We start from the raw sequence: 23,995 nt of genomic DNA, 5'->3' as shown, positions 1-23,995 counted from the left end.
ATCTGGTGTAGATAACTTAACCATGAAAGCTCAGCCGAACTTGGGCACATTTTTAGTTTTTCTTTAAATAGATTTTTTTATTACAGCCGGCTAAAGAATTATACGACAAGTCGCTGAAAAAAAGTTTAAAAATTGTGTTTAACACCTTGAGAACCAGAAGTTTTGTACGCTTACTTTCCCTACCGAATTCTTGGATTTTGACCTCGTTTGAATCTCATGTTCTTAAAATTGTTACTTTTATCACAGAGAGATGTTTCCTTTCAACCAACCAAAGTTGAGAAATGATGACGACAATGTGGAAAGCTTCGGCGAAGAAAAGGGATTCTTATCACATCATCTGGAGCTACTGCAAGAAATCTTTGTAAGTTTTGCCCGCTTCTCTTCATTACTTTACTAATAAGTCAAATTATTCCTTTTAACCTAGGTCTTGTGCGACAATAATAATCTCGAATTGTAAATGATTTTCAAAAACTTCCCTTTTGTATTGAGAGTACTGTATATGTTATTATGGCTAGTTCGGCGAATATTTAATTCAAATTCATTTAAAATGGCTTGGTATTTATACTTGGTAAGTATGATAGATGAAGTAGTGAAAATTATTGTTTCAATACTGACAGTTTCATGTCTTATTCAAACAATCCTCAGTTGAAAATCATACTTGGTAAGTATAAATTTTCAGCAAAACCGAACATTTGTCTTTCATCTTTATAAGATATTGGAATGCTTAACATATATCTAGCCTGAATAACTTGCTTTCTTTTTTAATTCTCAGGCTAATTCACCACATCACAGTATGTTGCGGCTAGGTTCAAAAGAAGAACGGAACGAACAGTTTCATCAGAACTTACAAATATTATTGAGGGAGACCATCATCCATACTTATAATAAAATTACTGACCATCTAAAAGGTATGTTCATTCTGGCATTTTTCGATCCCTTAGACATAATCAAAAATGAAAATAAATAAATTCGTGGCAAAGTAAAATACTTTTTCCGATGTTTTTTATCAATTTACACGCTTTTTTTATGTCAGAATATCTATAATGAAATTGGTCAAAAAAATTAAGAATATGTGAAGAATAACACCATCATTGATTTAGGGAACTGAACCTAAAGAATGCCACTTTAAGAGGATCTTAGACTGTCAATTGCTAATTATCCCCCATTAAAGGCTCAAAACATTTTTAGAAAGATGCCATTTTTTGCTTCAAATTTAGATTGAGTTTGGATCCTAATCTAAGAATATTGAGATAATTTTCCCCAAAAAGTTAAGAATACCCATGATGAAATGAAAAAATACCATCCTCATAGAAAAAGCGTGTAATTTAGCATAATCCAAACAGTTCAAAGTGGCGTACTTTTTCTTCTTTTTAGATATATTGGAATCAAATAAAGAACCTTTTCAAGTCAAGATTGAAGCAACCATCATCTGTGTGGATAAATGTTCTCGGATAATTGATGAACTCAAAACGTATTTCATAGATGTAAGACCTTTCCTCCGACTTAAATTAACCAAAGTTTTTAGTAAGGAAAGTCAAGCATACCCTTCCCCCTAACCCGGAGGCTACTAGTGGCTTCTGATAGACTGAATGGGGCGAATAAGCGGCCCGGTGAAATATGGCAAACTTCATTTATCTGCTTTGCTTAAGCACGCAACTATTCGATACCACCAGAACCAGTCCCTTTATTTGAATAATTTGAAAGGTCGGAAGATTTCAAAATTACGATATCCTCTAGTCTACTTCACTATGGCCTCGACATCATCAAAAGTCATCAAAAAGCAAAGTTTTGTCAGAAAGTAGGCTTTAGTCTAGCCGTCCCAAACTTTCATACATGCTAGATTGTCATTTTTTCTAGGAGATATGAAAATGAGTAAATATTGATTTTTCTTGTTTTAGATCCCTTACCATTTCACGGACATATATCAAACCCATCTAGCTGAGGTTTTGAGCTATGACATTGAGTGGTTGCTGCGAATGGAAAGCAAATATTCTTGGGAAAGTTTACTTCTCTATGAGAAATTACATTATTTCATCAAATCGAATGGTAGGTGGTTCATTGTATTTCAACATGTGTATTGATTTCAACTAACGTCTGCAAAAATTGTCCCGAAAAACTTAACAAAATCTTCATCAAGCTCGAGTAAGGTGCTGTTTTTAGAAAAGTCGATTAAAGAATTTCAGAATTTTACTGAGAGTAAAAAGGGTGCAAAACCTTTGAAGGAGTATATCCTCATTAACATGGAGCCATAAGGCATGAATAAGATCTATCACATGTATATTTTTCTTTCCTATGTTTCTCTGTACTATTAAGAGTGTTCGATACTTGATTTTCTAATCATTCGATGAATAGTATTGAAAAGAAGTAAACCCTTTCTTTAACACATGCTTATTTTCCCTGTAGACGTTTTGCGGCGTAACGGTTTCGACGTACGTATGGAACATTTGTTCGCGCCCATAGCTTTACGTAATATACAATTCATGGAAGATGAACTTGAAGGTGACTTGCAAAGATTGGATGTATTGACCCCTAAAAGGTATTCAAAATTGAGACATCTTAAAGGTTTTTGGACCTACCCCGGTGGAGGTCCTATAAATTAACCTTTGTCCGTTCGTTCGTTCGTCTGTTCGTTCGTTCGTTATTAGCTTTCCTCATGATTGGCTCGTTAGTTTTTTCTGATTTTTTGCACAAAGATGCATAACTATAAACCCTCGAATGTGACGGAGCCCGATTTTCAAAAAAAAAAATTTTGGGGCAAATTTGGGCCAAAAACGGCTAAAAAACGGGTTTTTTGGACTTTGTGAAAAATTAGGTCGTTAATTTTTTCTGATTTTTTGCATGAAAGTAGGGTACCATCGTAGGTGAAAGATGGCTTAAGCGAATTTTTACAAAAAAATTTTGTTGGCTCAAAAAACGTATGTTTATCTATAAGAATCACTATTGATAAGCATACATCAATGTTCTTAGTCAAATTACTCAATTTTTCATGAGATTTTTGCTCAGGAGGGCTTACTTTTAAAGAATATGTGTGTTTCGACATGAAATTTTGGTTGCTTGGCGTGTTTTTATAGAATAACTGGCCAAATTCGATATTTTTTTATAAGCACATTATCAATTACTTAGGTATTAGCTTTTCTCGAGATTGGCTCTTTCATTCTTTACGATTTTTTGAACAAAGATGCATAACTATAAACACTCGAATGTGACGGAGCCAGATTTTCAAAAAAAAATTTTGGGCAAATATGGGCCAAAAAACGGCTAAAAAACGGGTTTTTTTGGACTTTGTGGAAAATTGGATCATTAATTTTTTCTGATTTTTTGCAGGAAAGTAGGGTACCATCATAGGTAAAATACGGTTCTAGCAGATTTTTGCAAAGAAATTTAGTTGGCTCAAAAAACGCATGTTTATCTATAAGAATCACTATTAATAAGCATACATCAATGTTCTTATTCAAATTACTCAATTTTTTTACGAGATTTTTGCTCAGGAGGGCTTACTTTTAAAGAATATGTGTGTTTCGACATGAAATTTTGGTTGCTTGACTTGTTTTTATAGAAAAACTGGCCAAATTCGATATTTTTTTATAAGCACACTATCAATTACTTAGGTATAAGCTTTTCTCAAGATTGGCTCTTTCAATCTTTATGATTTTTTGCACAAAGATGCATAACTATAAACCCTCGAATGTGACGGAGCTCGATTTTTGGAAAAAAAATTTTGGGGTGAGTTTCAGCTAAAAAATGGCTAAAAAAAGTGTTTTTTGGACTTGTTATTTTCTGACTTTTTGCATGAAAGTAGGTAAAAGATGGCTCAAGCAGATTTTTGTAACAAAAGAATTTTTCAGCTCAAAAAACACATTAATTTATCTATAAGAATCACTATTAATAAGCATACATCAATGTTCTTAAAATTACTGAATTTTTTGATGAGATGTTTTTTTTTGCTCTCGAAGTCTTGAATATGAAAGAATATTTTAAGAGCATGAAATTTTGGTTTCTAAACGTGTTTTTTTTTAAAGAAACAAACGACTAATTTTAATAGATCGTCACTATTTGTGTTCTGAATGATTGTTTAACGGTCACGCTTACGTAGATATCAATTATATATGTTGATCATTCAAGTCAGTAAAGAATTAGACACGAAAGTTTTTTATTTAAAAATTTTTAGCATAAGCTTTTCGACATAGTCATCTTCAGTGCAAATGATTTAAATAAAACGTTAAAAATGCTGTACAGTTTATACAAGAAATGTTTTTGAGAAATCACTGCTAATTCCCATGGGCTATAGTAGATATTAGATATCTACGATAGTTAGAGAATTAACAATGATTTCTCAAGGGTAATAAAAACATAAAATATTAAAATGTTTTGCTATTAAAATCAAGTTATGCCATTCCGAAAAAGTAGTAAAGTTTTTGTTTCGGTTTGATTGTTCAATGAAGGGGCATTCAAGGCAATTAAAAACGCTTCCAGGCTCTTTCTTTCTTTTTTGTTGATTGGAGCAGGCGATAGGATTTTCCACGTGAAAGCATGATCAGGGTTATTAAGGAGGTGTTTTGAAGGTTCAGATGTCCCACTTGATGACGTATGTTCACCCCACCTGACTTCAACATTTCTTTCCGTTTCACCAATATATGTTTCCCCGCATATACAATCTCCTTGGTAGATTTTGCAAGACGGATGTGGATTTTGGCTTTTCAATTTGAACAAGTTTCTAACTTTCTTAGTGTTCCATTTTATTGAAACGTTATACCGATTATTTGTAAAGGCTTTGAATTTTTCTAGGAATTTTGATGATATTTCTTCATTTTTCTCGCAATAAGGAATTTCGATTTTGATATTCTTTTCTTTTTGCTCATCAAAGAAATTTTGTGGAATGATAACCTCGTCTTCATATTTTTCTGTATACTGACGAAATACACTATCAATAAATCTTGGTGGGAAACCAGCTCGTTGAAATTTATCCTTTATCAATTTCTTTTCGTTGTCAAAATTCGATGATATTTTGGCTGCCCGGTGGATATCTGTGTTGATCGCATTTCGTTTGTATCGTTTTGGAACTCTCGACTTCCAATGATTAGGTAATTTATATTCACTACGATAAACGGATGTTTCTATCGTTTCGTTATATTTGATTTTTGTGTCCAAGAACTTTGTTGGCGAAACTTCAATTGTGAATTTGATTTTTTCCGGTTTAAAATTGTTTAATGCTGTGAAAAGTACATCTGGTTTGTTTTTCTTTCGTCGATTTATAGAGTCGTCGACATATCGGCGATAGAACAAAGGCTTCAGGGGTACAACAACTTGTTGTTCTAATTTAGTCATAAAAATGTTAGAAAACACTACGGATAACGGACCTCCCATGGTGCATCCATCGGTTTGTTTGTAGAACTTTCCGTCAAACATAAAGGTGTTTTCTTTGGATAATTTTTTTTTTTTTAAATAAAATAATAAAATGGAACACTAAGAAAGTTAGAAACTTGTTCAAATTGAAAAGCCAAAATCCACATCCGTCTTGCAAAATCTACCAAGGAGATTGTATATGCGGGGAAACATATATTGGTGAAACAGAAAGAAATGTTGAAGTCAGGTGGGGTGAACATACGTCATCAAGTGGGACATCTGAACCTTCAAAACACCTCCTTAATAACCCTGATCATGCTTTCACGTGGAAAATCCTATCGCCTGCTCCAATCAACAAAAAAGAAAGAAAGAGCCTGGAAGCGTTTTTAATTGCCTTGAATGCCCCTTCATTGAACAATCAAACCGAAACAAAACTTTACTACTTTTTCGGAATGGCATAACTTGATTTTAATAGCAAAACATTTTAATATTTTATGTTTTTATTACCCTTGAGAAATCATTGTTAATTCTCTAACTATCGTAGATATCTAATATCTACTATAGCCCATGGGAATTAGCAGTGATTTCTCAAAAACATTTCTTGTATAAACTGCACAGCATTTTTAACGTTTTATTTAAATCATTTGCACTGAAGATGACTATGTCGAAAAGCTTATGCTAAAATTTTTAAATAAAAAACTTTCGTGTCTAATTCTTTACTGACTTGAATGATCAACTAATGCCTGGCAAAACTTTCGTCAACAATTATATATGTGTTAAATGCATAACCAGGTAGGTCCATAAAAGTATCACTTGTTTATTTTTACATAAGTGTTTTCGTTTCATATTAGACACATATTTCGTATCAGGACAGTATCTGATTATTGTTATATTATGGTGATATAAGCAATCTTTTTTTTCCTCTTTCTGACCAATCTTGCTCCACATCCGTGTCAATCCAATGTGAAAAAGCTTGTAAATGAAATTGACGAGTAAGCAGACGATATCACTCTTATTTAAAAACAAAACCTTTAAGAACTCAAAATCTTAAGAATATTCAAAAGCTTCAAAAATTTTTGGATGTCTAGCCAAAGTCCTTCCTAATTACCTAGAATTTTAGTAACAGATGTAGATATTACTAATGGTTGAACATATATACAATGACTGAACAATCAGACATATGATTGATTAACAAACTGACTTCCAATCAAACATTTTTAGCATTATATTGATGACAATACTTAACACTGACAAACACTGACAGAAAAGAACTTCAACGAGAAACGGTTAACTGGCCCCCTTAACTGTAAGTTTGGAAATTTTCCGCCCTGTACGTGATGATACAACGCCCTTCAGTTTTCTATCTACTATCAGTTTTCAACGTAGACAAAACACATTCTAAATACTGAAATTTGACTAACCTATAGCGAAAACTTCAGGCTATAAAATACCAAAATGGGGGTAATTTTTTTATAAAATACCGGCAAATAATTTTCCTAATCAGCCCTAATGCCGGTCAAAAATATTCCGACGCGTAACCAGAATACCGAGAATTCGGCCATTTATTATCAGAATACCGATCATTTTTTTGTCAAATACCGGATTACTGGTCAATACCGGATCCTGGGAAGCCCCCCCCCCAGTAGCAAATTAAATGTTTTCAATCCCTAGGTTAGACTATGCTATAATAGTCTAAGACAAATCACTATCTAAGAAATAAGCCCTAAGCCGAAGAAAATTCGCAAACGGGTTTTTTGCCGAAAAGAGTTTACAGTCGGTAGAGTTTGCCTGTTTACTTCGAAACTCTCCCGCCGATTTTTTTTTCAGTATACCGCCATAAGGCCATACCGCCATATTTTGTAACGGACGATAACATCGTCTAATTAAGACTCTCTTCTTTCTTTAGGAGTGATGAGTTTTACTTCAGCGTGACGCACCATTTGGAGACTTCGTTTCGTAGATTCATTGAATACATAAACACTATGACTAGGATGTGGTCGCCATCTTTAGTTCACCATTTGGAACATAGGCTGCGTTGCTATGCAGCAAATGTTATGGAAGAATTCTGTAATAGGTGAGTAGCGGAGAATGGGCTTGATCTAGTGACGTGATCTTTTTTAAATTTGAAGTCCAAAGCAACTAACAATTATTTTTTTCGAGTGTCTCTGTATGTCGTGATTTACCTTAACAGAAGAGATTTACCTTAACAGAAGAGATTTACCTTAACAGAAGAAAGGTGCAATTTGGTGGAATTTATTTTGGCGATTTAATGAAATTTCTAAATTTGGCGAGAATTAATTTTGGCGAACGATCCATTTTTTGTTGAATATGCAAGCTTAAAAAGGATGAAAAGGGGGTTTTTAGGTGAAATAGAGACTAGTGTGTAAAAATTTAGTGAGAATTAATTTTGGAGAATGGTCTATAAATCTAAATTGGCGGGAAGAAATTTTGGCGAATTTGGCAATTTTTTTAGGTAATTCGCCAAATTCGTTTCTTTCCGACAAAATTTCTTCTCTTAAGGTATATAACCTTAACGAGGCCCCTTTGGATTTCTGTTCCTAATCCTAAAAGATATGGGATGTTTTGATCTTCTCAACGGACTTTTTCTTGTATCTAATCCTATGGACACCTGGAATCTGAAGAGTTTTGTGACAATTTGGTCTACATTGTAGACAGCTCCCAATCTTTATGATTTGTTTACTTAGATAAGTTATGGCATGTCTCAAAAACATGAAAATTACCATGAGCAAACCAATGATTTACTACGAAGGGTACCATGATGAAGTTTCCCTGTAGAGGTGTTACCTAATTGTTTACGCCCTCATTTTCGTGAAAAACCACATAAACCAAAAAGTGCTGACAACATGCTACAACTTACCTGAGTATTAAAATGTTGCAGAATTCCCTAATTTATTAGGTGAATGATATGATAGGATAGTATTACGCCAACAACGTACATTTCGTTTTGATGCAACGATTTTCAATTTTTTTTCTTACAATATTAGAATGTATGACGATTATATGGATTGGTTTCAGCCGAAGAAAATGAAGAAAAAATCAGTCGTACCACAGAAATGTCTGAAACTTATTGCGGTCCTCTATGAAACTAAAGAATGGGTAAGATGAGGGTATATTCATCCTCCTTGAACTCTGAAGTGAACCAAAAAAGCCTTTTAAAAAGGGTTGGGACTTGAAATTGAATCTAATTAGTCCGAAAAGGGTGTAAAAAGTCGATTGACTCCAAAATAAGGGATCATCCTGTTAACCCTTGATAGTGTTTTCTCGAAATTCAGTACCCTCAGGAGCCTAATAATAAACGGAGTGGTCGGAACAAAAGGGGAGGTTTGAGAAATCCTCAAATTTTAATAAACGGGGGTCTGAATAAACAGGGGGTTGGAAATTGCACCTCTAAATACTTCCAAAATAAGGTAATAGACTAAATTAGAGCAAAATAAGGGCCACTCGTCTTTTACAGCTGAAAATATTTTCAAAAATTTATAAACAAGGGGTCCTAATAAGGTTCGGGGTGGAGATAAATCGAAAAATTAAAAAGCGGTGGAGGGGGCGTTTATTAGGCACCTGAGACTAATCGGTCTTGAGCCTTGGGGTAAGAGTATTTGTTGGAAAATCGACAAACGAAAGTGGTGAAACAACCTTCCTTTCCCTTCTTTTCCCTGGTCTCGGCTAAACCATCGATTATTCTTACTCTCGGGTACCTACCTAATAGCCGGGGGGTTTGGAATAAGCGGGGGGTTTGAAAAAATCTCAAAACTTAATAATCGGGGGGGGGGATTGGAATAAAAATGTCCTGGGTAGGAAATTTTCGGAAAATTAACTAGCGGGCCCCCCCCCCGGCTATTAGGTACCCGAGAGTAAGTTAACTTAAACACTTGATTTTTATTTTTCCAGCTTGAAGAATTAGGTTTGTTTAAAGAACCGCAGCAAGACCAAAAGGTAACACTACCACGTCAATCCTTTTGCCAAATACCGTATCTAAAACGTTCGCTCGATTTTGAATGAAGCGGCCCTCCCATTAGACTAGAGTCTACTCCTGGCTGAACTTTGCTTTTTGACAATTTTTTATGACGCTGAGTCCAGTGAATTTCCAGGAGCATTTGACTAGGTCGCCATTTAACAAAAAAGACTGGACCCCGGGCTACCCTCCCATCGACCCCATGAATAAACTCCTCATATTTTATTTGATTTAACAGCATTTTTATCAAGTGGAACTCCGTGAATTTATGTCCCGCAAGAGTGATAAAATGATTCAAGAAATCTCCAATAACGTAAGCAAATTCGTATATATTTACTTTTTATCAAAACATAATATATTTTCCTTGATAATATTGTCAGTTTTTAATTGTGAGCAGCTCCGGCTTCGGTTATATGTATAAGCGAGAAAGTGCTGAGAAAGAATGGTCCGAAAAATGAGCTGTTCCATTAAATTTCCAGACAAGGGGACGAACCTTTTCAAGGTGAAAAAAGATTCTTAGAAATGCGTGGATACCAAGGGGAGTATGATGAAATTAGCGTAAAAACCCTTAGAAAAATTCTTTTCATACCTTATAATCGAGGGTGGACGAACTAAAACCAGTTTTTTACCCCCTGAAAAATTTTAGAATAACCTTTTACCCGCTGGAAAATAAAAAAATTCTCCTTTATACCCCTTGGAAATTCTTCTTGGAAAAACAACTGGAAAATGTTCGTCCACCCCCCTCCTGTATCATAGGCAGTTTTAGGCCCTCCCAAACTTTTCAGATGAAGAGATTTGTAATTGTAATTTCATTTTTTTTAACGAGCGTTGCACTCATTCGCATGTTTCCGACGTAGTTGCTCTATTGTTTTAAATCCGCCAGTGTGCATGGATATAAAATAGAATGGCCAAATATCGCAAAGTCTTTTCACCGTCATAATTTTTAAAGCTATTCTAAGTTGTTTCTCATTTTCAGAGCATAAGAATACTCACGTCAGTTTTATGGCGCATCTCGTTGCTGGATGTGGGTGGCTTACCAGCCAAGCTATTGGGAAAAATTGTAAGTTTTGAATATTTTTGTGGAAGTTTTTGCAAGCGTTCTAGTCATTCTTTTCCGAAAGTTTTTGAAGTTATTTTTCTAAAAAATTATAATCTTATTAACGGTTTATAATTCGTCGTTAGGATTAAACTTTCGTTGAAATTGGTAAGCAAAACAAGAATAATGCGAGACCGATTTGATTAGTGGTTTTACTGGCCCGACCGACCCTGAAATTCCAAAAATCGAAACGAATTTTAGTAGTTTTTCCAAGGTTTTGAGAATTTTATGTTCAATTTTTCATTTTATCCATGAATTCTACCTTTTTGTGACTTTTTATTTTCTATTTTGCACTTTTGTCGAGATGTTGTAGTTTTTGCTGCCTTTTTAGGTGATTTTATAGGTGAAGTTTTACTTCACTACTACTTTTAACTTTATTTTTTTCGCTGACCGACCGACCGACCCTCTTTTTTGGGCAGCCTCGCCTAAGGTGCACTTAGGCGAGGCATAATCGAATAGGCTTTAGTAAGCAGCATATTTTCATGGCGTCTTATGTCAATAAATTTGCGTTTTTTTTTATTTCTTCAGTTTTCAAAGCAAGACTTAGCGAAACCATATTTTGATCTGATGACTGAGAATTATTCAGAAATACGTCAATGCGTCGGACATTATAATGAAGCTATTTATTTGATGGAGAAGGTCAGTAAAAAAAAGTGATAACGAAACTAGTTCCCACCCTAGCAACATTCTTACGGTTGTGAGAATTTTACATCCAGACATTGGGCTGTTCCATAGCGGGACTGAAAGGGATGGAAAATTTGGATATTTTGTGAATTTTACTACCCTTATTGGGACTAATTCGATCAAATTTCGATGTTTTTACGGGCAAAAATTGAATTTTTTATATTTTTTTCAACCCTTAATGGGACTGAGATTTAACTTTCTGATTTTTCCAAACCTTACAGGGACTGCCAAGGTCCCAAAAGGCACGCCCTTAAGGGCGACACATACCCGTAACCTTCGCTTGCCTAGGTACCCCCCCCCCGGACCTTTTTAACAGCCTTCTTATTGATGTCTACAGGCTTGTTGGTATGATATTTGCAAGCATATTTATGATTGGTTGGAGAATCATTCAGACACCGAATTGTTACACCCTGAACAAATATCTGTCATCAAAAATCTTACACAGGTATATGTATAATTAATACGTTCAAATACAACCTGCAGGTTTAATTTTAAAATAATCTGAAATTTACCTTCAATATTACAAGTGGGAATAAGGAAATTAAAAACTCTAATCCTTAGAAATCAAAAATGTTACCAAGGGCCAACCATATTTTTGGGTTAAAAGTGTAAGCGATCTGGGATGTATGGACAAACTGAAGGGGAAAAATTCCTTATTTGTTATGAATGGGCCGAAACTTCGTTTCCCGTGGCAGAAATGCCAAACAATTAACAGTCCCGCAAAAAATTGACTTTGATTGCATCCCTATTTGAAATTCAATGGAAAGATTTTACTTCTTAAACCATTCCCACTTGATTTTTCGAGCGGAGAATAATAGAATCTTTATCTCCAATAGAAATTTTCATCCTTACCCACTATGGAAAATGTTTCATGATTATTCTCATTCCCGTCTGTGATGCAGAAGTGTAACCAAACTATCGCTTTATTCTATTTATTTTCTTCTAATGCCATGGAGATGAAACATTTGGGGATTTTCCTCATTTTTATACGTGGGGTCATCAAATTCTCACTTTACTCTATGTACGACTTTTGCCATTTACAGGGCGCCAAAGGAATTTTGAGCTTTCTTTCCGAAGAAGAAATATCATTTGAACTCTATCAAAAAGTGGAACAGCGAATGCGTATTCAAACAGTTTTGCAGGACGAAGAATTTCGAGGGGAAGAACAAGGACTGTTTTCTTTTGGTTGAAGAAGCAAGGATTTGGAAGATGTTAAACAGGGAAACTGACTTAAACTTCGCTTTCGTGCAACCCGACAAAAGTAATACTCGAAAATTACAATTGTTGAAATCGTACCGACTTTATTTTAGACAAGACCGCTAAAGCTTTAAAATATTTCAGTTGACCTGGACAATTTCAAAAACAAAGATTGTAAGAAAATCTAGATGTAACATGTAAAATAGATTTTTTTGGAATTATATTGAATTGTAATAGTTATTTTTTTGAAATTATTAGCAATATATATTTTTACACTGTAATAAACCTTTGGCTTTGTTCTCTTTCTTTCGAAATTTTGATCATTGTGATTGTTCTAAAGTTGTGAAATGCCTGAACTAGTACAGTAATTGAGCCAAACAAAATATAACAGATCATATTATTACCGTCATTTGGCATAAGATTCAACTTTTCTAGCGGAAAAAGACCAGGACTCTGGGTAGTTGAAAAATGAGCTTCGGAAAGTTAGACAGTTTCAAAAGTAAACAAAAGATTTTTAAAAAACCGTTTCCAATCTCACGCCGGTTCTCGTGGGTAAAATAGCGGAAAAATCCCGGAAAGTCAGGAAAATCTTAGAGCGGGAAGTGGAATATTATGCAAAACGACGTTAGAAACGTTAGTCACTTAGAATTTAACTGATAAACTGTATTTCACTTCTAACTATTAAAGTAAGGTACGTTGTAGTTTGATTATTTACAAAAAAAAACATCTAAAAACGATGAATAAGTTTAAAAATAAATAAATTTGTTCACATTTATGTGGCAAAATAATAACGCAAAATAGGTGGGCATGTAAATTACTGCGGACAGCTTGAACCTTTTGATTTGTATTCTATATGGATCTTGAGATTTTTAAAAAATCCGGAGCGTCCGAGAAAAACCTAGAAATATCTACGTGGGCATAAATATTTGTTACTTGGGCGATTCTGCCAGGATCTATACTATATTTCACGTGGACTAACTTCCTTCTAAAAATGTCCGACATACGTCAAGTTGACAATTGGACACACAACATATTGTTTTTGGGACCTGAAGACATAAAGTTGTTATGATGATAATCGAGTCTTGCTTAAAGCTAGCTTTTGTTGTAAAGCTTTGACACGTTAACCATCCTCCATCCATATCAAACACAACAACCCCCTTGTGGCAACTTCACTGCAAATATCCCCAAACTGGTAGCTTCTCTGTGATTGATCCAAATTTACATGTTCATAGATTTTCCTTGTCACGTGTTGAATTGAATCTGGAAACAAAATTAAATAAGAATTTCGTACACGTTTTGTTACAAAATAATATATCAACGGTTTCTTTCATTTTTCCAAAATTTTCCTGAAAAGTACAACAGCAGTTTCATTACTTCAACCTGCAATTCTCAGCATGTCGAAAAAGGTTGGGTTTGGCTAAATCTACTCACGTATGTTCCTTGTATGGATCGGGGGTTTTTTATCTTTAACTTTATGGCATAGGCAGAAGAGGATTATTTTATAATTTTCAAACCTTGAGTGTTAGAAATACTACTCTTGTGTGCTTAATTGCAGGGGGGTGGAATAAGCAGGGGTGGGTACTCCAGATAAAAATCAACAAAATAGGGGGGGGGGCATAATTAATTAAGTGCTATTGACCTGATTTTGCTAAAAATCCCTAGTAAAATGAAGGTTTTTGGCCAATTTTGGCACTGCGTAGCATGAAGGTCATGAAAATGGGGGGGGGGGGGGTCATTATAAAGTGATATGGGAGTGATTTTTTTCCAAGAATAGCAAAATGACCCCCCTACAATTAAGCACACAAGAGTAAGTTGAAATGAAAGATCAAATCATCCGGGATTCTTACCTGTGAATTGACTTGATTAATTTGAGCTTGAGTGTACGCAGCATACGGTGTTCCATCAGCAGAAACCATGCTCGGATGAAGGTTGCTACCAGCGATTTGATATTGTATAGCCGATAATCCACTGGCTTGTTCTTCGCTATCTACATGGTGAGCATATTCCGCAACGTTCAAAACTTTCTCGCCTTTCAAACTCTGGTAAAATTTAAAATAAGTTAAACATAAAAATTTAGCTGAGATTGCTGAGAATACCCTCAATTTAGGACCTCGCTAACCTTACAGAGGAAGAGGGAAACTGTAAATTCGAGTATATAGCACAATCTGAAATGATAGCACTTTTTGAGAAAAGAAATATTAGTTAAATCTTGTATTTCATCAACTTAGTAAAAAGCTACGAATACTTTAGACAACATGTTTTTAGACCGGATGTTTTAAAAACGATAAGTGAAGTTAGTAACGTAACGTAGAAATAAGAAGTAAAACGTAAGAATCAGATTTTGGTGTCTTTTGGAATGAAAAAAAACTTTAAAAATTAAAAAGACAAACCTCTCGATATTTGGTCAAGTAAACTTTCAAAGGCTCAACGTAATTATCGAAACCTAGGGTGGTCATTGCAAACAAGATGTCTTCTCCATTAATTGTTTTTCGTTTTTCTTGTTGACATCGTTCGCTTGCTCTAGGTTGTGAAAAGTCACAAAAATTAAGGAATTATTTTGAGGACTTTTTGAAGATTTAGTATCTTTTTATTTTTTGTAAAAATTTATTTCATAGCCAAATGTGTAGATAATGGGTCTCAATAGACCTTTGAAAGATTATTGTTCCCGATGTAGCAGCCTATTTTGGCACCGATCTACCTTAAAGGAAGAAATTTTGGCGGAAAGAAAATTTGGCGGATTTGGCAAGAATCCGCCAAATTAAGTTCCCGCCAAAATTTCTTTTTTTTTAATTTTTTGAAAATATGCTCTTTTAAGGAGTTTTTGCATTTTTTTGTAGCTGTTTTTACGTCAGTTTAAGAATAAATTTTTCAGCAAACGCCAAATTAAATTCCCGCCAAATTTAGTTTTTTCGTCCATCCGCCAAATTAAATTCCCTCTAAAAAACTTTTTCGGCCATTCGCCAAATTAAATTCCCGCCAAAATTTCTTCCTTTAAGGTACTGGAAAATCTTCCCAGGAATCACCACTAGATTTCTATTTGATAGTACAAGTAGTAGGGGGAATTTTGTTCGATTTTTTGGAATCGCTTGACTGTTTTGTTAGAAGCACTTGTTATACATTTTTGGAAAGCTAAGGGGTAGGGGAATCGAAATTACTATGTTTCCAATTTTTTTTCGGACACTTTGGTGTGATTTTCGGACAAATATGACGGTCTCAGGCAAAAATCATAGGGTTAAAAATTTATGAAAATTTTAGCTCGAGAAAACGCAGACCTGTTGTATATTTTTGGAAAGCTCTCAAAAAATTAAGATTAGAGATATATTGCAAGTACAGGTGATTTCTGTACCTAACTCGAGATATTAACCCTTGAAAACCGTGTTTTTCAGCCAGAAACAGCTATTTTGTCCAGTTTTTGCGCTTTTTGAAGCTCAGTATCTCGAGTTAGGTACTGAAATCACCTATACTTGCAATATATCTCTAATCCTAATTTTTTGAGAGCTTTCCAAAAATATACAACAGGTCTCCGTTTTCTCGAGCTAAAATTTTCATAAATTTTTAACCCTATGATTTTTGCCTGAGACCGTCATATTTGTCCGAAAATCACACCAAAGTGTCCGAAAAAAAATTGGAAACATAGTAATTTCGATTCCCCTACCCCTTAGCTTTCCAAAAATGTATAACAAGTGCTTCTAACAAAACAGTCGAGCGATTTTACAAAATGCCCTCTACTAAAGGTCTTCTTTATTATTATACAGATTTACAAGCTAGGCTCACAGTGGGCCTCTAACCGATCTTATTTTACACTATTCTTGAATCGTATTTTGAGGGATGGTTTTCCCATGCATCGTTGAGGTTTTCTTTGAAGGTCTTTATAGACTTTGCTGAAACGACATTTCTCGGCAGTCTATTCCAGGTTGGCACACATCTGTAATAAAAGGATTTCGTTTGAGGTCCGTGGAAACCGTCATTTGCGAAGTTAGGTAGAAGCTCATGAGGGTGTCTTCGATTTGGACGCGGACGTTTACTCAACTTGTCAGGTATTGTTGTTTTATCGTAGTAGTGGAGGTGTTTGTAAACCTGTACCATATCACAAAAACGTCTTCGAAATTCGAGTGTTGGTAAGCCGAGAATTTTGAGCCTATCACTATATGAAAGGCTGCGGTACGTTGGGACCAATCTTGTTGCACGTCTTTGCACTCCCTCGAGTAGGTTGACGTGTTTACGTAATCTTGGTGACCAAACTGATTGTGCGTACTCAAGGTGTGGTCGGACAAATGTTGAGTATAGTGTACGGAGGATCTCTGGAGTTAAGTTGGTGAAACCTCGTTTGATGACACCAAGCATTGAGTTGGCTTTTTTTACTTGATTGGCTATATGGTCTTCAAATGTCAATTCAGCATCAACCAATATACCCAGGTCTTTTTGTTCAAATACGTGCTCAAGCTGAATATCACCAAGACGATACGGATGAGCGTGTTTTATATTTACGAATTTGCCGATTGTAAGAACGTGACATTTATCCGGATGGAACTGTAATAGCCAATCAATGGACCATTTTTCGAGTGTGTCTATATCACTTTGTATGGCAAGGGAGTCATGGACTGAAACTACCTCTTTGAAGATCTTTGTATCATCTGCGAAAAGTAATAGATCCGAAATCACCTTGTCAGGCAGATCATTTATGTACAGTACAAAGAGTAGAGGGCCCAAGACACTTCCTTGTGGTATTCCACTTAATACACTATCCATGTTGGATTTTGCTTGGTTTACTTTGACCAACTGCTTCCTTCTACTCAGAAACGATGAAATCCAGTTCTTTATTGATCCAACTATGCCATACCCTTCTAGCTTTTTGCAAAGCCTACGATGAGGCACTGTATCAAATGCTTTAGCGAAATCAAAATAGATGCAGTCTACAACTTTTCCGTCTGATATACTTTCACAGCACCTGTCGACATATTTCAATAGTTGAGTAACAGTGGAACGTCTACTGATGAAGCCATACTGCTTATCGGATAAAAGGTTTAAGTTTGTCAGGTGGTTTGTGATATGTTCTCGTAATATCGACTCCATCAGCTTGCAAACCACGGATGTTAAACTCACTGGTCTGTAATTGATGGCCAAGTTATGCGCGCCTTTGTTCTTGAAGATGGGCGTGACGTGAGCAACCTTCCAATCCTCAGGTAGTACCCCTTCAACCAGTGTCTTATTCATAAGCCTTGAAAGGGGCTCGGAAATTTCGTCGGCAAGTTCTTTCAGCATTCTTGGATGTATTTCATCAGGACCAAAAGATTTGTTTGTATCCAGATCTTTGATCTTCTTACTTATCATATCTTTAGTTATGATGATGTCTGCAATATCTTGTTCTGTTCTTCGTGGAAATTCCGGAAGTTCTCCCTCAGGCTCGATGGTAAAGACACTGCAGAATTGTTTTTGGAGAATGTTTGCTTTCTCGTGGTCTTCGTGACGTAGCGACGACTTGTCTTTAGGTGACTCGAGAAGTGACGAAACACCTGTCGCAGCTTTCATCTTACTTCTTACATGCGACCAAAAGACCTTTGGTTTCGTTTTGGCTTTAGTGCATATGTTTCGTTCGTATGTTCTATGTGCTTGCGATATCATCCGGTTTACCCTGTTACGTGATGTAACATATGTAAGCCGATAGCGACTCTTTTCCTCTGGACACAAGGCTCGGGCCCATTTCCTGTGCAATCGATTTTTTTCGCTTACTTCTCTTTGAAGATCATTTCCTATTGGTATAGACCCCTTGCTCCTCCAGCTCTGACAATCAAATTCTTTCAATGGAACAAATTGATTTCTAAGCTCTAATAATTTGTTTTTAAATGATTGCCAAATTATTTCCTCTACAGATTTTATGTCCATTGCATTGAGTAATCCCTCTTGCCATTGATGTGCTACAAGAGACTGTTTCATTGCAGCATAATTACCATCGTTGAAGACGTATCGCTTTGAGTTAACTTTGCGCTCAGTGTAGCAAGCAAAGGTGAAAGCCAAAACACTATGATCGCTCTTCCCTAGTGGGCTTAGATATTGTAAGTCACATATTTGATTCTCCTCGCCCGTGAAGATTAAATCAATCTTAGATGGGTCATCAGTTCCTCGACAACGTGTTGGCTCATTCACGTGTTGATTTAGAAAGGAGTCACGGATTGCATCTAAAAAATGCTCTTCCTTACTCTGCTCGATGTGCGGTGTGGTCCAATTTTCCCAGTTAATTGTTGGGAAATTGAAATCACCAATCAAACATTTGAGAGAGTATTTCTTGTCTGCGGCAATAGTCTTCATGAACGAGTTGAGCTTTGCATTGTTTTCTTCAGATGAATCTGTTTTCGTTGGGCTACGACATGCAAAAGCTAACAAATCTCTGTCGGCGAGACGGACTTCGATAGTACAAGCTTCCTCAAACTGCACCGGTGAGATTTTAACAATCAGATGCTTGATGGAGTTGTGTGCCAATATTATAATACCACGTCCTATGTACGTATCTGCATTTGTATGGTTGACTAGTGTGTACTCGCAGAATTCGTATTCGTGTATGCGTTTTAGCCCACCTACCTTTGTTTTGACTTCACAGATTGCAATGATATGCGGCTTCTCTTTCTGCGCGTGGATTTTTAGTTCGTTTATCTTCTCAGGTGTAAGTTGGTCTGCGTTGGCATACATGATTTTTATGTCCTTCACAAGTTTCTTTTTCTCTTTGGATTTGTTGGACACCATACGATTCAGTGGAATATTGTCGATTTTTTTCTTTTTTCGCTTTTGTTGTGTTTCGTTATTGTTTTCGAATTTTTCTTCTTTTTCGTTGTTTTTACCAGTTGCATTTACTGGTGTTGTTGAAGGTTGGAGGCCTTCACCTTCCTGATGCCAAACCCGTTTTTTGAAGACCCACGGACTCTAAATATTCCATCTGTTTTCCCTTTGTTATTTTCGTTTAAGTCTTTTGCTTGTGCAACCAGGTCTTTATACTTTTTCATCTGATCTGGAGTCAGGTCTTCACATACACTCATTCCTTTGTACGTGTTGTTACCCTTGAGAGCGGTGAGGTTCCCAAAGATGTTCTCTTTTTCTTTCTCGCTACCCATTGTTACCAGTATTGGACGAGTCTTTCCTTCAGATTTCGAACCAAGTCTAAACAATTGTTTGATGCTCACTTTTGCCCGGAGGTTTTGAATGAGCGTCTTCACATACTCTTCATCATACTTGGGTGCATCTTCAGCTGGTTCTTCAGCCCCGTGGATTATGATGTTTTTCGATCTTTTTACTTTCTCTCTTTGTTCTGTCTCTTCTTCTTCATATACTTCTTTAACGGCAGTCTTAATACATTCGTTGGATGAGACAGTCTCTCTATTGGCAGTTACTGCAGCTGCGTACGATTTCGTACACTCCTCTTTGATGGTGGAAAGAATCTGTGTACGAAAATCATCCAGTTTTTTCTCCAGCTTATTTTCTACGTATTCCACGGTATGGAATGCTGGATCGTTAGACAGCTGTTTCTTTAAGTCTGAAATTTCTTCTTTTTGAGACTCTACTATCTCCAGAAGGCGGTGTTCTGTGTTTTTCAACTTCTTGATCATTTTCTCATTCTCTTTTATTGTCTCCTTTAGTTTAGCAAGTTCGGCAGCCGTTTTTATTGATTGCCTAGGTCCAGGATTGATAGCCATCAAATCTCTTGATACAACCACACAATTTGGACAAATATAATTGCAGCCATTTCTTCTGCCATCTTTACATACCGATATCATATAAGGAGGTAACCTTGTACAGATGTAGTGAACGAGTCGGTTGCATTTGGAACAAGCCAGGCTTTCTTTGTTCTGATCGTCAGAACAAAGAAATTATTCAATTGACTGTAGTTTTCCAAATTTTTGAAGTAATCTACCATCTTTTTTATACATAAAAGAAATACATTGTTCGTACCCGGCTTTCAAATAGGGGGGGGGTTCATTTAGAAGGAGGGTTGAGCTGCGTTGGTGCTTTTTTGTATCAAATTGTCCCAAATTAGAAGTTTGATTTTTTATTTACAATGCAATATCTTCTTTCTTTGTTATACCGGGTGTGTCAAAAAAAAACGCCCCTATTTTACAATCTTTGACGTACATTTTTCTATTTAGTTGAACTGCTTGAATTTTTTTGTGAGTATTGTACATTCTAATTCCAAACATTTCTAAAATTTTGGCAGAGTTACCTCAAATGAATTTAAAGTTATGAATATTCTCGCAAGATCACTACTTTTTGTGTTGTTTACAGTAGCAATTAATTGGCGTCAAAGAAGACGTCAAACCTTTACATTCTAGCTTTCCTATCAGCTGTAAAAACCGTTTTAAAGTGAAATTGAAGTTTAAGCTAGATGTAGAAGGGAATATTCCTACTAAACCAAACATTTTTAATGTCAAACTTATCTTGTTTTCAAATTAAAGGGGTTTTGGGAAGCTTTTCGCAGTGTTATCGTAACATCTCAAGGTGTTCAAGGCAATGTAAAGCATTTCTTAGCAAAACAAATTTTCATCAATTTGTTACATTTCCATTATTTAATCGATCATATTTATATTATACAAGCTCTGTTCTGCTTCTTTAACATTCTGCAAAACAGTTGAACTGAAAACCTAAGGATTTTGATGTACAAAAGGTAATAACATCGGTTCATTTCTGCACCATTGACGATTTGAAAGTATTTTTTTGTCGTCGCAATTGACGTTAAAAAATGGCTTGGTTGGAACTAGCTAGAATCTATCAAATATTGACCTTGGAACAAAACTTAACCTATGAAATGAAAAAATGATGCCCGTAGCGAGTAGTAGCGAGACAAAATAAGAGCGTAAAAACGAAGCATAGTTTAGTACCTTGTTCCATAAGGGAAAATTTAACTATGAAAATGAAAAATTGACCTAAGTCAGCGGAATTATCATAAAGTCACTTTAAATGAACATACAAATGTATAATTTCCACCAAGGGTAAAAAATAAAATTTTAAATCTTCCCTAAAAATTTCATTTGTCTTTGTCCAATAGAAATTTGTACGCCAAAAATCGAAAAATAGGCGCGTTTTTTTTGACACACCCGGTACACCAAATTTGAGGGGGGGGGGGGTAGCACCACATATTAAAAGGGGATAGAACCCCTAGGGTAGGGGAGGTAGTGCCCCCTTTCGAACTATGAAATTATTTATTATGAATTTATGCTATACTCTTTCAAACATAAGAGGAAAAGGATACTTACTCGCTAGTGATGAAACTGATGAACTCTGATACACATTCTTGAACACACTCCTTGGCATCTTTTGCAATCTAAAAAGTATCGAAAAGAAGATTAGTTGTTAGCTTTTTGATCAGACTGACAGCATTGGGTGATAAAATTTTTAAATGTGACTGAACATTACACCTATAAAGCCTGACACTAACGTCAAAGGACTTTGTTCTAAAGGGCTACATACACTACACAATATATTGTCAGGCAATATATTGATTGATGATATACTGCTGAGTGCCGGCAATATATTGAAAAGGTGTCCGCAATACATTGTCAGCTTGATTTGCAATTTTCCTTCAATATAGGGGGATTATTCACAGAAAGAAAATTCCTTTTTATAAAAGAGCACCTGTTATTTACTTTGTACATTACGGTCCGAAAACAATATTGTCAAATATTGTTCGTCAGTTTATTGTGTAGTCTTTTAAGTAGCCCCTAAACGACGTCAGAAAAACTGAGTATGTGTGAATAAAATGACTTCAGAAAAACTTCCCAGTTATTTGACACCTCTTTAAAATGATTGTATTATTGACGTTGAGTAACAAGTAACAAACAAAAATCACAAATTGTAGTTTAAACTAAAGCCCTTTTCCAAAAGAAATGTTCGTTTTATCAGCATATTTTTTTTGGAAAACAGGCTCAGTTATGCCTAGCTAAATTTTGGAATCAAGCTCAAATTATGTTTGTGATATGCTTATTTTTCCGAAAAAATATTTTTCTCTTTTTTATAAGAATAACGTTTATAAACAAAGTATTATTACTGAGAATTTTCATCATTAAAATTTTGTTTTGAAAATGGGATCAATGAAACAGGGAAGAAGAAAACGAATATTTTAACTTATACACATTCAACCATAATGTAAGAATATCAACAATCAGAGAGAAAAAATAGAAATGAGAATGAAAATCAGCCAAAACTGACAATGTTTTGAAAAAACTAATGAGCCTCGACCCGAATGGTTATAAAGTAAAATGAGCATACTGTATAACTTATAAATGTACTGTATAAACACCCTTCTAAAATCCAAAAAAAAGAGAAATGCCCAAACATACTGTATAACTGTTATTACTTTAGCAACAAACCTTTCCTGTCTCAGGGACACCACGTTTCATAATTCGAGCCACATTGGCGATGGGTAGAAAACGGTCTTGTTCCCTTAATTCTTGTTCTCTCATTTCACGTGGGCTGTCATCGTATGAACCAGCACCATCTCCATCATCTACAGGTGGAAAAAAAATTACTCTTTTGAACATGACAAATCTGTCTAAACTTCTTATTTTGGAACATTTTTTTTAAACATAGACTATAGAAAGAGCCTTTTTAAAATCAAAAGTAAATAAATCACTGCCAAAACTCTGACAGTGAGAATAGCTGTTAAACTTAATTATTAATAAGCTGAATAACTTTGAATTACTAAAACATTCTGAGTTAAAACTTTCTTCATTTCTCCTAATAGAAAAAAAACAGAATATTTACCAAAGAACTAACAAAACACAGGAAAAAAAGCTCTGTATAACCTTTGCAATATATACCTGTATTATTTTGTTGGTTCATGACTGTAGATGGTAAATGGTGGTACATAGTGTACTCTGTCAAAGGTGTGGCAGTATTTGTTTGCTGTTGTTGTTGCTGTTGTTGTGTATCAGTGGCCCCTGGTTGTGTTGATGATGCTGGTCAAAAATGAGAAATATTATAGGCACAAAATTGAGTTTTATCCAAATTTCTTTCTTTAGAAATTCAAAGTAAAAAGAGATAGATTGTATATATCATTTTGAAATTATAGGTTAGAAAACTTAACTTAAATTTAATTTAATTTTTAATTTTGGTTGTCAAGTAAGATAAAAAAAAAGAAAATTAAAAAACATACAAGTCGCTGTTGTTGCAGTTCCAGTGATATTGGACATTTGTGTTGCGTGCTGAAGTTGCATAACCAAAGATTGATTTGATGACATGCCAGGATTCCTTAAAGATGATGTAGATGCTTTATCTTGTCCAAGGACTGACATTGGTGTCACTTTAGAAGGTGCCTCGTCTCCCAATGTTTTCATTTTAGGTTTCTCTTCCATTTTGATAAATATCTTTGAAAAATTGATCTAATATTAATGAGGTTTAAAACAAAACAATGAAATTGGAGAACTTTTTATAAAGAAGAAACTTTGGTAAATCCCATAAATCGCCTTAAAAATGACAAAATTTTTTTAATTTTTTTGGTCAACTGACAAAATTATTCCTCAACAAGTTTCATTGTTTTTTGATTTGGCCCTATAGTTTGTATAAAATGAATCCTGGACATTTTTTGCCTATCTTAACACCCCCTCCCATAAAAACTGTACTTCAAACTAAATACTGAGCTTGACCAATAGAGCTTGACCAATAGAGCTTTCATAGGATGTCATGTTGAGTAATAAACTCCAGAATCACACAATAACACCCAG

General features: G+C 35.2%; 2 protein-coding genes across 3 annotated transcripts in view; one reads left to right on the top strand and one right to left on the bottom strand.

Annotated features, from left to right (window-relative positions):
* The window catches only part of LOC136816726 (calcium-dependent secretion activator 1-like), a 34,599-nt gene extending 22,027 nt beyond the window's left edge, over positions 1 to 12,572 (top strand). For both annotated transcript variants that reach the window (XM_067073045.1, XM_067073044.1), the window contains 13 exons: positions 247 to 361; positions 773 to 908; positions 1,375 to 1,484; positions 1,899 to 2,046; positions 2,404 to 2,536; positions 7,250 to 7,417; positions 8,349 to 8,460; positions 9,253 to 9,297; positions 9,555 to 9,629; positions 10,293 to 10,376; positions 10,941 to 11,051; positions 11,434 to 11,541; positions 12,140 to 12,572. In XM_067073045.1, coding sequence (XP_066929146.1) covers positions 247 to 361; positions 773 to 908; positions 1,375 to 1,484; positions 1,899 to 2,046; positions 2,404 to 2,536; positions 7,250 to 7,417; positions 8,349 to 8,460; positions 9,253 to 9,297; positions 9,555 to 9,629; positions 10,293 to 10,376; positions 10,941 to 11,051; positions 11,434 to 11,541; positions 12,140 to 12,286 — 1,492 coding nt within the window. In that variant the 3' untranslated portion in view covers positions 12,287 to 12,572. The remainder of the gene's footprint in view (positions 1 to 246; positions 362 to 772; positions 909 to 1,374; positions 1,485 to 1,898; positions 2,047 to 2,403; positions 2,537 to 7,249; positions 7,418 to 8,348; positions 8,461 to 9,252; positions 9,298 to 9,554; positions 9,630 to 10,292; positions 10,377 to 10,940; positions 11,052 to 11,433; positions 11,542 to 12,139) is intronic.
* Positions 12,573 to 13,132: 560 nt separating this feature from the next.
* On the bottom strand, positions 13,133 to 23,653 carry LOC136816727 (uncharacterized). The gene is made up of 7 exons (XM_067073046.1): positions 23,428 to 23,653; positions 23,093 to 23,230; positions 22,643 to 22,779; positions 21,530 to 21,597; positions 14,684 to 14,813; positions 14,141 to 14,332; positions 13,133 to 13,553 (listed from the first exon to the last, which is right to left on the bottom strand). The coding sequence occupies exons 1-7, from the start codon at positions 23,624 to 23,626 to the stop codon at positions 13,536 to 13,538; spliced, it is 882 nt and encodes a 293-aa protein (XP_066929147.1). The 5' UTR covers positions 23,627 to 23,653; the 3' UTR covers positions 13,133 to 13,535.
* Positions 23,654 to 23,995: the final 342 nt, after the last annotated feature.

The sequence above is a fragment of the Clytia hemisphaerica genome, unplaced genomic scaffold, assembly GCF_902728285.1.
Source record: "Clytia hemisphaerica strain Z4C2 unplaced genomic scaffold, Clytia hemisphaerica genome assembly, whole genome shotgun sequence".
Classification (NCBI taxonomy): domain Eukaryota; kingdom Metazoa; phylum Cnidaria; class Hydrozoa; order Leptothecata; family Clytiidae; genus Clytia; species Clytia hemisphaerica.
Note: the sequence above shows the minus strand (reverse complement) of the source record. Positions and strands in the feature narration are given on the sequence as shown.